Source organism: Chionomys nivalis, chromosome 4 (genome assembly GCF_950005125.1).
Source record: "Chionomys nivalis chromosome 4, mChiNiv1.1, whole genome shotgun sequence".
Classification (NCBI taxonomy): domain Eukaryota; kingdom Metazoa; phylum Chordata; class Mammalia; order Rodentia; family Cricetidae; genus Chionomys; species Chionomys nivalis.
The window spans coordinates 111,773,635-111,786,275 of record NC_080089.1 but is presented as its reverse complement, the minus strand read 5'-3'; the positions used below and the strand labels follow the sequence as shown (position 1 = coordinate 111,786,275).

The 12,641-nt window shown below is 46.9% G+C and overlaps 1 protein-coding gene across 1 annotated transcript in view; it reads right to left on the bottom strand.

Annotated features, from left to right (window-relative positions):
- The window catches only part of Gadl1 (glutamate decarboxylase like 1), a 178,174-nt gene that overhangs the window by 134,727 nt on the left and 30,806 nt on the right, over nucleotides 1-12,641 (bottom strand). The window contains exons 2-4 of the mRNA XM_057767463.1: nucleotides 9,896-10,068; nucleotides 4,867-4,993; nucleotides 2,183-2,273 (exon numbers count right to left, since the gene is read on the bottom strand). Of these exons, the coding sequence (XP_057623446.1) occupies nucleotides 2,183-2,273; nucleotides 4,867-4,993; nucleotides 9,896-10,068 (391 nt within the window). The remainder of the gene's footprint in view (nucleotides 1-2,182; nucleotides 2,274-4,866; nucleotides 4,994-9,895; nucleotides 10,069-12,641) is intronic.

The window sequence follows — 12,641 nt, the reverse complement described above, 5'->3', positions numbered from 1 at the left end:
GAGTCAATTCCAAGTGGGAATCACTAGCTTGGGGAACCTCATCCATGCCCACCATTAACCACTCTTTCTCCCCTCTCCCCCATCTCTTTCACATTTACACCTCTTAAAATGCGTATCAGAATTCCAGGCCCAGAGATCTCTCAGTGTGCTTCACTATCTTAAAGTCCTTGCGGCTGTGAAGGCCCACACCTGAAATGGAAATTCAATATTGCCTCATCCACTGCACTGTTGAAAACTGATGGTCTCATCCCGTGTTTGGTACCATTTAATAGCACAGCCATGAACTCAGCCACAAAGGCTGGAAGCTTAGGCATTAGCTAAGAAGTCTCTTTCTAAGCCTCATTTCCAAGATCTAACACTTATCCACCCCTTTACATGTATGTCATCTTCTAAGTGTGTGTACATATGTGTATGACTAACCCTGTGTGTGCAAATACACATGTGCGTGTACGCATGTGTGTGAGAAGGACAAAGGTGGTTTTTGGGACAAGGTTTCTCACGGGGACCTGGGCTTGCCCTTATGCCTATATCGACCGGTCACCGAAGGCCAGGGATTCATCTCCCTCCACCTTCTCAGTGTTGGAATAAAAGCGGGTACTGAGGCTCCAGCTCGGGTCCTCACGCTTGTCTACCAAGCACTGCCATGGCGGAGCCCTGTGTTCAGGCTTTGTCTTTGCAACCGGCTTTTCCCAGTTCTTTCCACTTCCACTTCAGTCGGAATCCAAACTGCTACCATCTCTCCTTTGGCAAAGGAAATAGCCTCTTAATTCATCCTATCTAGTCTGCTTTGATACTTCAGCGTGTGTGTGTATGTGTGTCTGTGTCTGTGTGCGTGTGTGTGTGTTTGTGGTATAATGAGCACATGGAGATTAGAGGACAATCTCTCCATTTCATCCTCTCCTTCCACTTTGAGACACCCCAACTTAAACCATATTGGCCCAGTAGTTTCTGGAGATTGTCTTGCCCCTCCCTTCCATTTCCCACAGATGCACTGGATTCTAGACATTTGTGTTACTGGATCTGGCTTTTGTGTGAGTTCAGAGATTCTGAACAACTCAGGTTGTCAAGCTTACCCACTGAGTCATCTCCCCATTCCTCAGCAAAAAAAATTTTTAGACTGCAAATGTCACCAAATAATGTTGACTTGCAAGGGCTTCCTATGTATGTGGAGTGATTCATAAGCATGTTCCACAAGGTCAACATGTTTCTTCTCTTGGTCTCTCTGGTCTTGTTTTCTGCTATAAACCCTGTCACTCTGTCAGCTACCCCCACACTGACCTTTCCACATAGAGTGGCATGCTGCCTCCCACCACAGGACCCTTGTACATGCTGTTCTCACTGTGGCCCGCTACCTCCCACCACAGGCCCTTCGTACATGCCACTCCCACCACTTGGAACGTGTCCCTCTGAACTTCACGGGGTTAACTCTTCCCTGCCCTTCTCTTAGCCGTCCCCTTTTCCCAGCAACTTTCCTGGGACTAACTAGGAAACCTTCCTCCATTTATGTTAATATATAACACACCTGTCTCTCAAGCATGAGTTTGGATTTTACATCCATCCACATTAAGGCAATTTAGTACATGTCTTTCTTTCACCAGACTTTGTCATTTCTAAGGACAGCATCAAAAGTAGGTGTGTGTGTGTCTGTGTGTCTGTGAGTTTGTGTGTATCTAAATCAGTGTACAGCTTTGGACATGGTTCCTCAGGAGTCATCTACTTGTTGTTTGAGGCAGGATCTCTCACTGGCCTAGAGTTCACCAAGTAGGCCAGGCAGACCTCCCATGACTGGCTCCCAGAGCTGGGATGACAAGCCTGTGTCGGTATCCTGATTGGGTTCTGAGGGCCCTACTTAAGTCCTCGTGCTGGTGAGGCCAGCGCTTTCCCAACTGAGTCAACCCCTTGGCCCAAGGCTTGTTTCTATTCTGTCTCTAATAGATAGCACAGACATGACTTCTTAGTGGAGAGCTACTGCACCAGGTTTCTCCCGTTTGATTGATAGGCATGCCCGGCATGATCTCTTAGCTCCACCTGCAGAAAACACCTCCTCCAATACGGCTTGGAGTCCTAGGACTATGACATTTCTAATGGTTAGACTTCACAAAACAAATCATTACAGTGAAATTTATGAAACCAACTTCCAGAGTTAACATCCATCGCTCACCGCCAGCCGCACGGTACTTACATGCTCGGGTTCAGAGCTTCTGTTAGAATCCGGGCCGCCAAGGAGTAGTAATCAAGGCCAGCGTACAACTGGTTAAAAAATCTCGGATGGTCTGTAAATGGAAAACAAAGTACTTCCTTACACAGAAATGGTGTGCCAGTGGCTCCTGCAGACAAGGAGAGCAACTGGCCGCATAAAGGTCAGCACAGTGTGGTTCCACCTAAAGGGCAATCACCATCGACATCTGTAGAACGGAGGTACGGTTTTGGTACCTCAAGGAAGGGCTTTTTAACTGGCAGGGGTACAAGGGGCCTCTGGGTTCTAGAAATGGTTTGAGCTTCCTCTGGCTATAAGCTGAGTGAGCCATATTTATATACCTTATTACATGTAATTAATTACACTTCAATTTTACAACTATTTTACATAGACACAAGGAAAAGTGTTGAAGCTCCTTTTCTGCGTGTGCATTTGTGTACATATTCATGTGTGTGTGTATGTGTGTGCATAAATGTGTTCATGCTCTTATAGGTCAGAGGTTGGTGGTGGGTGTCTTTCTTAGTTTTTCTCTACCTTCCTTTTAAGAGGGGGTCTCTTATGCAACCTCACATTTGTCCACTCAGCTAGACTGGCTGGCCAGTGTGGCTGTGAGATCCACCGGTCTCTATGTCCCAGAGCTGGGATTATGGGTGTGTGGAGCCTCACCTGACTTTTTAACACGGAATCCAGGAGGGCGGAACTCTAGGCACCAGGCTTGCACAGCAAGCCTGTTATCAGAGGCACCGTATGCCCACCCGTGACGGGCTTTGGCGTAACTCTTTCTCCAAGACAAGCTTTCTCAGTAAAACTGGAGAGATTTAGAGCTTCGCTTTAACCTCCGTTCGCTTCTGCCATCTACATCCACCCAAGCCCTGGAGAAATGTGTCTTAGCACCGTCCCTCCCAGCCTCCAAATGTCCGCCTGCAGTGACAGTCCAGGAGCGGCCTTTCTGTCCCTCCTGCTACGCAGCTTGTCTGGCGTGAAGCAGATGGGGTACCAGCTGTGACTCAGTTCTGACACTTCCAGATTCAACCACTTCAAAGGCCATCTCTTTAAAACTCCATCATGGAGTCAGAACTTCCTGTCTAGTCTTTCCTCCACCTCCTCCTTCCCCCCTCCCTCTCTCCATATCTCTCTCCACCTTTAAAAGGTCTCCTAAAAATCCCCAGCTTTCCAAGTGTGAATATTCACACAAGCGCCAGGCTAACTGGCTCCACATTCTTAGGTGTAAGATGCACAGCATGACACAAAACACAAAGGCAGGGGCCTTTCTAATTTGGAATGTGTGGGAAACTGGTTTGGTTATAGAATTTAATGTGGGTTCCCTCCCCCCTTTCAACCATGGGTTCAATAAAGAAAACCCAAATGGAAGCAAATGCCTTTTCAAGCATGGAAAACTGCCTCTGATTGGCAGAGACAACCAGACATCGCTACAAGTAATTTTAATAGGATTTTTTTTAAAGTTCTGTGTTAATTTATGATTGATTTCCATGGTAACATTATGGAAAATACACAGTAAATTGAAAACAATCTACGGCATTAAATGTCACTCTAGACTTCCGACAGGAGCTATAATAATGAAGCAGGCATTCCTGCTTAGGAAATTCTGAGTTTTAGATATATGCACCAGGCTTTCCCAAGGGAACTTAATCCAATTATTTTTAGCCAGGATTTTATGGCGTTCTTTCCACTAAATTTAGTCCAATGTCAGAATTCTCAGTGCATAATGCCTGTGGAGATTAAGACTCCAGATTACCTCCTTAGCACAGGGAGATGTGCGTATTTTAAAAATCAGCCCGCTCCCCACTTTGAAACCTCTTCATTCGTCCTGTGGTAACAATCAAACGGCTTTTAGTGACACAATGCCACTGTTTACTGAAAGCCACAATAGTGAGGGCAGTCACGTGAAAATCACAACAAAACCTGACATTTAGAGGGTTTTCTTTTACTCTTAATTTTTTTGAATCTTTACTGAGTCTCAAAAACTCAGCCCAGGCTAGCCTTGAACTCACTATGTAGCTGAGGATGACTTTGACTCCTGATCTTCCAACCGCCCTCTGAGTGCTGGGATTGCAGCTGTGCACCACTCTGCCTGGTTCCGCAATTCTGGGAAGAATCCAAGGCCTTGTGCATGCTGGGCGAGCGCTCTACCACCAGGGCTATATCCACAACCATCATAGTTTTCTTAGGTCTACCTAAAGGTTTTGATTCTGACAGATTTGCTCATGTGAGTTGGTAATTAGCAGTTGTCAAGAGTAAACCAACATATAAATAAAGCTGACTTTTAAACTTCTATTTCTCTTTTCCTCCTCCTCTTCCTCCTCCTACTTTTTGCATACTCCAGGCCACAGAAAAAAAAATTCAAGTCCCATAACATAGTCATACAATCACAATAACTTGCCAGTTTAATAACTAATTCATAGGAACATGAATCTTGGCTAGAAATGGAGGATGAAGATTGACAAGAGAGAGTCAGTGTTTACAGGGTTCTGACATTAACAGATTCCCTATCAAGTCTTTGATCTTGAAGACAAATCCTCAGTAGGGATTAAAGGGACCCACGTAGAAATCTACATCAGAGCCATGATTCCTCGACCCAGATCTCCTGTTCCTTGGACATTGGCATCATTGCTTTCACTAAGAACATCAGGGACATGACAAGGCCTTACTGGTTTTGACGCTGAAGTGGATGACATCTTGGCAGAGTTTCAGCAGCTTGTCCTGTGACTCTCCTGTGTCCCTCATCTCCAGGTCAAGGAGCTGCCTCAGCTGCTCAGGGGGCTGCCACTCACACACCTGGAGATTGAGTGACAGCTCTTGGTTAACTAAGTTTCAGTAGAACCCAGGACTGGGGGTATGGGAGGAGCCAGGACTCTGCCCCCAGGGAGGATTTAAAGTGGCTGAGGCTGCAGGCCACTATGAAAGGAGCTGTGAGGGCAGTGTGGATCCAGCTAGGACAGGAGAGGTCCACTCAGATCTCCTAGGAGAACCAACATCAGACCGGTGACGTATGGCAGACTAGAGTGAGTCAGGCTGAGTTTAGGAATGAGTCACAGTGCTCTAGGTGGACATGACATGGGATGGATGGTCAGGCAGCCCACAGTGCCTCTAAGATGTCGTGGTGCAAGAATAAAATAAATCAGAAGGAAGAGAAAGGCAGCCATTCAGGTAAGTTAGACACTGACTGTTCCCTGAGCTCACTCTCTTCCTTCTGTACACAGTCTGTCAGCCCGACTGCCAGAGTGGGCCTCTCTCCCTCAAGCCATCACTATATATTTCCATGCAATAACCAAGAGTTATTCCTCGACTCCTTCACCTCTGCTCCATATTCATCAAGGTCAAAGCGGAAGTAATTGCACAGTCAAATGCTCCCCCAAGGAGCTACACCCCCTCTCAGTAGAAGTCATCGTGAAGACACAAAACCACAAGTTTGACGATGGTGGCCGGGTGACAGAAGGGGGTGCTCGTGAGAAGATGGGGAGGGTGAGGCGTAAGTACATTTACTCTAAAATACTCAATGGAGATGTGTGGAGACACGGAAGAGTGATGGGAAGATAAAGCTATAGGAAAGCAAGCTTTATAAATCTCTTGGAAAGGGTCAGGGAGAAAATTTTAGGCTTCTTGTGATGAGATACAGGGGGCAGGTGCTCGCAACTCAGAAAGAAGCTACAGGGATCTCTAGAGAACACTGTCCCATAAGGAACAGCATAGATGGCCTCTGACAGGGAGAACACCCATAAGAGAAAAAGGCAGGCCCTTCCAGGATGGTGTAGTGGGGCCCGAGCCAAGAATAAAGAGCATTAAAGAAGGGTTTGCTGCCAAATGATGCTGAGAAGCCAAATTAAGGACCAACAAGCCCTCACAGAATTCATCACTAGAGAGGTGTTCTTGATGCTAACATGAGACTAGAGAGGTGCGGGTGTGGGAGAGATCCTGGTGGAGTGGAGGGGTAGGAGGTGAAGAAGCTGAGGGAGGGACTGCAGACATCTTTTAAGCTGGGTGGTAGAGAGGAGGAGATGCTGAGGCGAGAGACCAGGGAACAGAAGCTGGTGAGAAGCCAGGGAGGTGGGAAGCAAGGAAGCAGGAGGAGCTATCAAGCCATGTGAGAGGAGTGAGTTCAACCCCCATGGTACCTCCCTGGCAGACTGAGGTGAGTCAAGCTTCCAGAGACCACCCACAGGAATGATCATGGGCATACACAGCTCTACACATGAGTCTCAAGGGAGCTTTGATGAGGGAAATCTGTCTCAGAGGTTGCTTATGACAGGAATCCATCCACATGATCCGCAGGAGCTAGAGTCAGCAAGAGCAGTAGATGGCAGGGGCTAGAGGGGCTGGGATGAGCAAACTGTAGGAAAGACAAGGCAATCTGTGGGAGTGTGGAATTGATCTGGATCTCTGTGTGTGTGTGTGTGTGTGTGTGTGTGTGTGTGTTTGGGAGAGCACAAGTATGCACCCGTGAATCCAGAAGTCAGAGGACAGCCTTGAGTCCTTCTTTAGCAGCTGCCTGCCCTGCCTTTTCCGCTGAGTTAAGGTCTCGCTGGCCCAGAACTTGCTGACCAGGCTAGATTGTCTAGGAAAGCGCTCCAAGCGGTTTCCTGTCAGCTTCCCTAGCCCTGTGAATACAAGCGTGAACCTCCATGTCATACTTTCAATTCTGGGTCCTGGGATGGAACTCAGGTTCCTCATGCTTGCACACAGCGCTTTATTGCCATCACTATCCTGCTTCTCCTCACCAACCCTCTCCCTGCTCCCTCGCCACCTTTTGGAGACAGTATCTCTTATAGTCCAGGCTGTCCTTGAACTTCCTCTGTCCAGGAGGATGACCTTGAACTCCTGATCCTCCAGCCCCCAAGTACTGAGACTATATATTCTATATTGTCAGATTTTATATTCTGGTGTCATGGACACCAGACTTGGCAAAGCAAAGCAAGCAGAGTATGCTTTATTGAATATAAGCTACAATGCCCGTTTATAAAAAGTGTGAGGTCACTAAGGGTGTGGCAAGCCACTGTAGGTCATCTTAGAATGGTGTCCTGGTGGTTCTCAGTAAGAGCAGACTAAGATACTGTCAGGAAAGCTTCACCTGCTGGCCCTAACCGCAAATGAACAGACAGCTTTCCTATCTACCGCGTCAGTCACCTTGGGTTTCTCTAGCTGGAGCACCAAGTCCCTTCGCTGGGAGTCCCGTGTTCCCTTCTCATCTAATCTCCCATGGGTCTCTTCTGTCTTCTGTCAGTTCTCCTTTCCAGTCTCTTCTACAAGAGGGATCCCCTTGTTCTGTGCATATCTTGTCCTTCCGCAGTGTGTCTTCCAGCTTTCTTCACTGTCCTTAGCCACAAAAGCTTCTCTGCAACTTCTTTCCGCCTTCCTAAACCAACTGAATCTCTGCACTCTACCCCCACATGTCAGTACCTCTGTGAACTCCGCCCCAAATGCACAACACTTGCTACTCTCTCACAGGGACCCCCATTCTCTTTACAAATGAAAATGTGCCCTTCTGGTTGGATTATAAATTCAGTTTGAAGCTGGGTCTTTATCTTATGTTTCTTTATTTCCTCCAGGGCTCAATTTAATGCCTTTCAAGTAGCTCATATTTAATTATTGAAAAAAGCCTAGCTTTAAAAAAATACAAACTTAGCCAGATATTGTGCCTCATGTTTATAGTTCCAGCACTCAAGAGGCAAAGGAAAGAGAGACCAAATTGAGGCCAGCCTAGGCTACACAGATCTTGTCTCAAAAATCAAATCAAATCAGTCAGCATTCCGGTATGGGTTGGGGAGGGGCTCAGGAGACTCTGCCTCTAGCTTAGGAAATTTTGGCAGCTGATATATATGAAGGAGAACCAGCTCTCTCCAGGGGTGTGGATCCTGCCCGTGCTCCAGTAAATGGCCAGCTCTACACACAGAAGCACAAATTAGAGGAATTGGGTTCTGAAAAGAAATGAAGGAGGAAGGGAGGAGAAAGGGGAGGACAGGAGGAGGAAGAAGAATATGAGAGAAGGAAGAGGAGGATGACGATGACATGATGTTGGGAGGGATGTGGTGGGGCAATCTGGGAGGAGCTGGAGGGAAGAGTGAGGGTGGATACGATGGGAATATGTCGCAGAGGGGCTGGAGAAATGACTCCACACACAGGAGCGCTGGCTACTCTTCCAGAGGACCTGGGTTTGATTTCTAGCACCCACAGGGCGGTTCACAGCAGTCTATAACTTCAGTGCCACACTCTTCTGGCCTGTGTAGGTACTACATGCACATGGTACACATTTAGATATGTAGGCAAACACATACAAGCACATGCAGTAAAAAAAAAATCGTTTAAAAAACAATGTATATTGTATACATGAAATTCACAAAGAATAAATATATATTAAAAGCATAAAGAATAATAGAAACAAAACTTTCTGGCAGAGAAATGTGCTCATAAGCAAATAAGAGTTAAGGTATTTCATAGAAATGCAGAGAGCTCTGATACTAAATCATAAATACGTGAATGGATAAAAGCTGCCACAATCAATCTTGTCCTGCGCATAGCTATTCTGTCCACGGTCAGAGATCATGACAACAGAGTCTGTTAGTTTTCTAATTAGTGACCAACATTTCAGAACAAATACCATCTCCTTCAAACTCAGTTATAAATGGCATTTATTTGCTACTAATATAATTGGGGGAAATCTCTCCTATGTGTTCACTTGTTGGTAATTCAGTTCCAACAGGAGAAGTGATTGGATGATAAGAGGCAATTTATCAGTCGTTAGAGGCCCTGGGGTGTGTGGAGAAGTTAGGAGCATGGATACTGAAGCCATTCCATCTGGGTTTAGCCCCAGATGACCTGTACTAGCCAAGCCATGTGATATGGTTGAGATACAGGACCCCATGTGCCTCACTTTCTCAGTCCTTTCTAAAACAGGAACAATAACATGTCTGTTGTTTAGGGCTCATGTAATGACCAGATGAGTGTGTGTGTGTGTGTGTGTGTGTGTGTGTGTGTGTGTGTATGTGTGTATGTGTGTGTCGTTTTCACAGCTTCTGCAGCATCTCGCTGATTTCCACCAGTAAAACAGAGATGACTCATGAGAAAAGAGAAAGCACATTCTGGAGGGCGGAGTCGATATCATCCAGGCCATTAAACAGGGCAAGGCCTCCTTCCTGTTTCCTGAACTTGCTAGGCAAGCCCTGGGGCAGCCTTCAACAAGACCCAACAGGCAGAGCTGTTGTGACAGAGAAGCCAGGGAGGGAAGTGGCCACACCTGTGACAGCTTCCTGATACAAAGCACTAGAGAAATCAATGTGTAAACACCCTGCACCATACAGATACAGGAATCATACCTGAGAATTTAAAAGTGTGTGTGTGTGTGTGTTGTGTGTGTGTGTATGTGTGTGTGTGTGTGTGTGTATGTGAATGACGACATGTGCATGGCAGAGGTCAAAGGAAAACTTCAAATGTCTGTCCTCCTCTTCCTCCTTGTTTGAGATGGGGGTCTCAGCATACTCCAGGCTGATGACCTGTGGCTTCCACGTGTCTTGTTTCTCCCTCCCACCCTCATGTGGGAACACTAGGACTTCATACATATGCCACAGTGCCCAGCTTCCCTTGGGCTCTGGGCTTCTGAACTCGGGTCCTCGCCCTCGCACAGCAAGTGCCTTCCCACTGAGCCATCTCCCTGTTCCTGGGACTTCCTGTGTGTTTTCTTTTTACCTTTTCATTGACGTCAGTAGCTTTCAAAACTACCTTTTCCATGACAAGCCGGCAGACTTCTTCAACAAATTTTTCTCCTGCTTGGACATCAGTTTGAGGTCCATTGAGTACAACCCCATCCACAAGGACAGGGATCTTCTTACTAGGGGTCATCTCCTTCTGGACAGTGTCTCCTAGGAGGGCAAAAACAGAATGGGTTTGAGAGCTCACACCACGAAACACAAAGAAACAAAACAGACTCCACAATTGTCATAGTTTCATGTATGTGTTTATTTTGAGTTCTCCTCCATGTCTATATTGTATGTTGAGCGCATTTCCTCTCAGACCCCCCGCCCTTCCTTGCTTGCCCCTCCCCACTCCTGACATTCTTCTTTGTCATGTGGACATCTTCTTTTCACAGATGAAGGGTACTGTGTGGGGTATGGATGCTCAAAGTTGCTCATATCGGGAGTTCCCCCCAAAGTTCATGATGTACAGGATAGCAGAAGCCCTCTTACGGCTTTGTTGGTCCATGGAGTAGAGAGCCAGCCCTTCAGGACTATGTCAAGTCTGGCTCCGAAAGGTTGTCTCTGTGTATTGTGCCCATGCTGATGGAGACGCTCATATACAATGATATCTGTAGCAGAGGAATATCTTACAGAAGAACACTGCCTCTCAAAGACAGTGAGGCACTTAGTAACATCTCCACGGGGTACAAATGATTGGCACAAGATCCTTTCCATGGGCATACCCCTGCTCCCACCACAGTAGAATAGGAAGAAAGGGAGGGAGTTGGCCATTTGGAGAAAGAGAAGGGGAAACTGTATATCAGCCGCACATAGAATTAATTCTGCACTGTAAGCATCCTCTTGAGTTGGTGGCTTGCTTGCTTGTTTTGAGACAGATCCCATGTAGCCCAGGTTGGCCTCAAACTTGCTTTGTAGCTGAAGGTAGCTGTAAGCTACTGACCCTCCCGCCCCCACCTTCCAGTACAGACAGTGGAGGTGCATGCCACCGGGACTGGTGGATGCTGGCAGGAGATGGAAGCCAGGGCTCTGTGCATGCTGTGACAACCACTCAACCAGCTGAGCTGGGTGCCCAGCCCTCATCCCTTAGCATGTAAAGCATGCACTTGTTAACTTTCCAGAGCCAGCTCCACTAAGCAGGGAAACCACGTAACAGGGACACAAACCTCCCATTCCTTTTCTCCTCGTGTGAACTCAGCACCCCTTGACCCTGAGCAGCAATGCTCTGCGGGGGTAAAGAAAAAGGCACCAAGCCACATGCATTGTTTTTCCCAAGAAAGCAAGAATGCGCTTTGAAATTGGAATACCAAATAGAATTTTATAAAAGCCCATCTCATATTTGATGTCTCTGAATAAGGGAAGAGGCCCGAAGGGTCATCCAGGCGTCTTAAAGAAAGTAAACACTGAAATCTTCAAAGGAAGTGAGCTAGCCACCACCTCCATCAAGGACAGGCTCCGACAGCATGCTTCTCTAAATGGAAGTGCCCTCCTCCTTCCAGGGCAGACAGTGCCTGGGCTGTTTTCACACTCCGAGGAGCTAAATTTCAGTCTTCGGGGAAGAGACTTTCTTTGCTTTCCAAGACTGTTTTACTTGCCATGGGGCCCAGGAAATGTCCTGTGGCATCTGACTCACCCCCAAAACATGCACTCAAACGCATATGAAAATGCCTATGTAAGCCAGGCATGGTGGCTCATGTTCTTGGGAAACTGAGGCAGAGGGATTTCCAAGAATTTGAGGCCAGTCTCAGCTAATTCGTGAGTTCCCCACCAGCTAGGGCTGCAGAATGTGACTATGTGTTGAGAGAAGAAATAAGGAATAAGGGAAGGATGGAAGGAAGGAGGGAGGGAGGGAAAGAAGGAAGGAAAATGGAGGAAGGGAGGAAGGAAGGCAGGAAGGAGTTTTAGGGTTACTACTGCTGTGATGAAACACCACGACAAAAGCAAGTTGGGGGAAAAGGGGTTTATTTGGCTTCTACTTCCACATCACTGTTCATCACTGAAAAAAGTCAGAATAGGAACTCAAACAGGGCAGGAATCTGGAGGCAGGAGCTGATGCAGAAGCCATGGAAGGGTGCTGCTTACTAACTTGCTCCTCAAGACCTACTCAGCCTGCTTTCTTACAGAACCCAGGACCACCAGCCCAGGGATGGCACCATTCACGATGGACTGGGCCCTTTCTCATCAATCACTAATTAAAATATTTTACAGGTTAGTCTACAGCCTGATCCTTTTTTTTTTCTTTTTTTTTTTGGTTTTTCGAGACAGGGTTTCTCTGTGGTTTTGGAGCCTGTCCTGGAACTAGCTCTTGTAGACCAGGCTGGTCTCGAACTCACAGAGATCCGCCTGCCTCTGCCTCCCAAGTGCTGGGATTAAAGGCGTGCGCCACCACCGCCCAGCTACAGCCTGATCTTATGGATGCATTTTCTCAATTAAGACTTCTTTCTCTCCAATGACTCTAGCCTGTGTCAAGTTTACATAAAACTAACCACCACAGAAGGAAAGAAGAAAGGGAAGAAGGAGAAAAGGAGGGGTGAGAGAAAGAGGGAGGGGAGGAAAGAGAGAGGGCTTTGCGGTCCATGCATGAGCTCCCCATCACATAGTTTGTTCAGTTTAACTGTGTTTCTCATGCCATTTAGTTCTTTTGTTTTGTTTGTTTGTTTGTTTGAGGCAGGGTTTCTCTGTGTAGCTCTGGCTGTCCTAGAACTCACTCTGTAAACCAGCTGGTCTTCTCACAGAGCTCC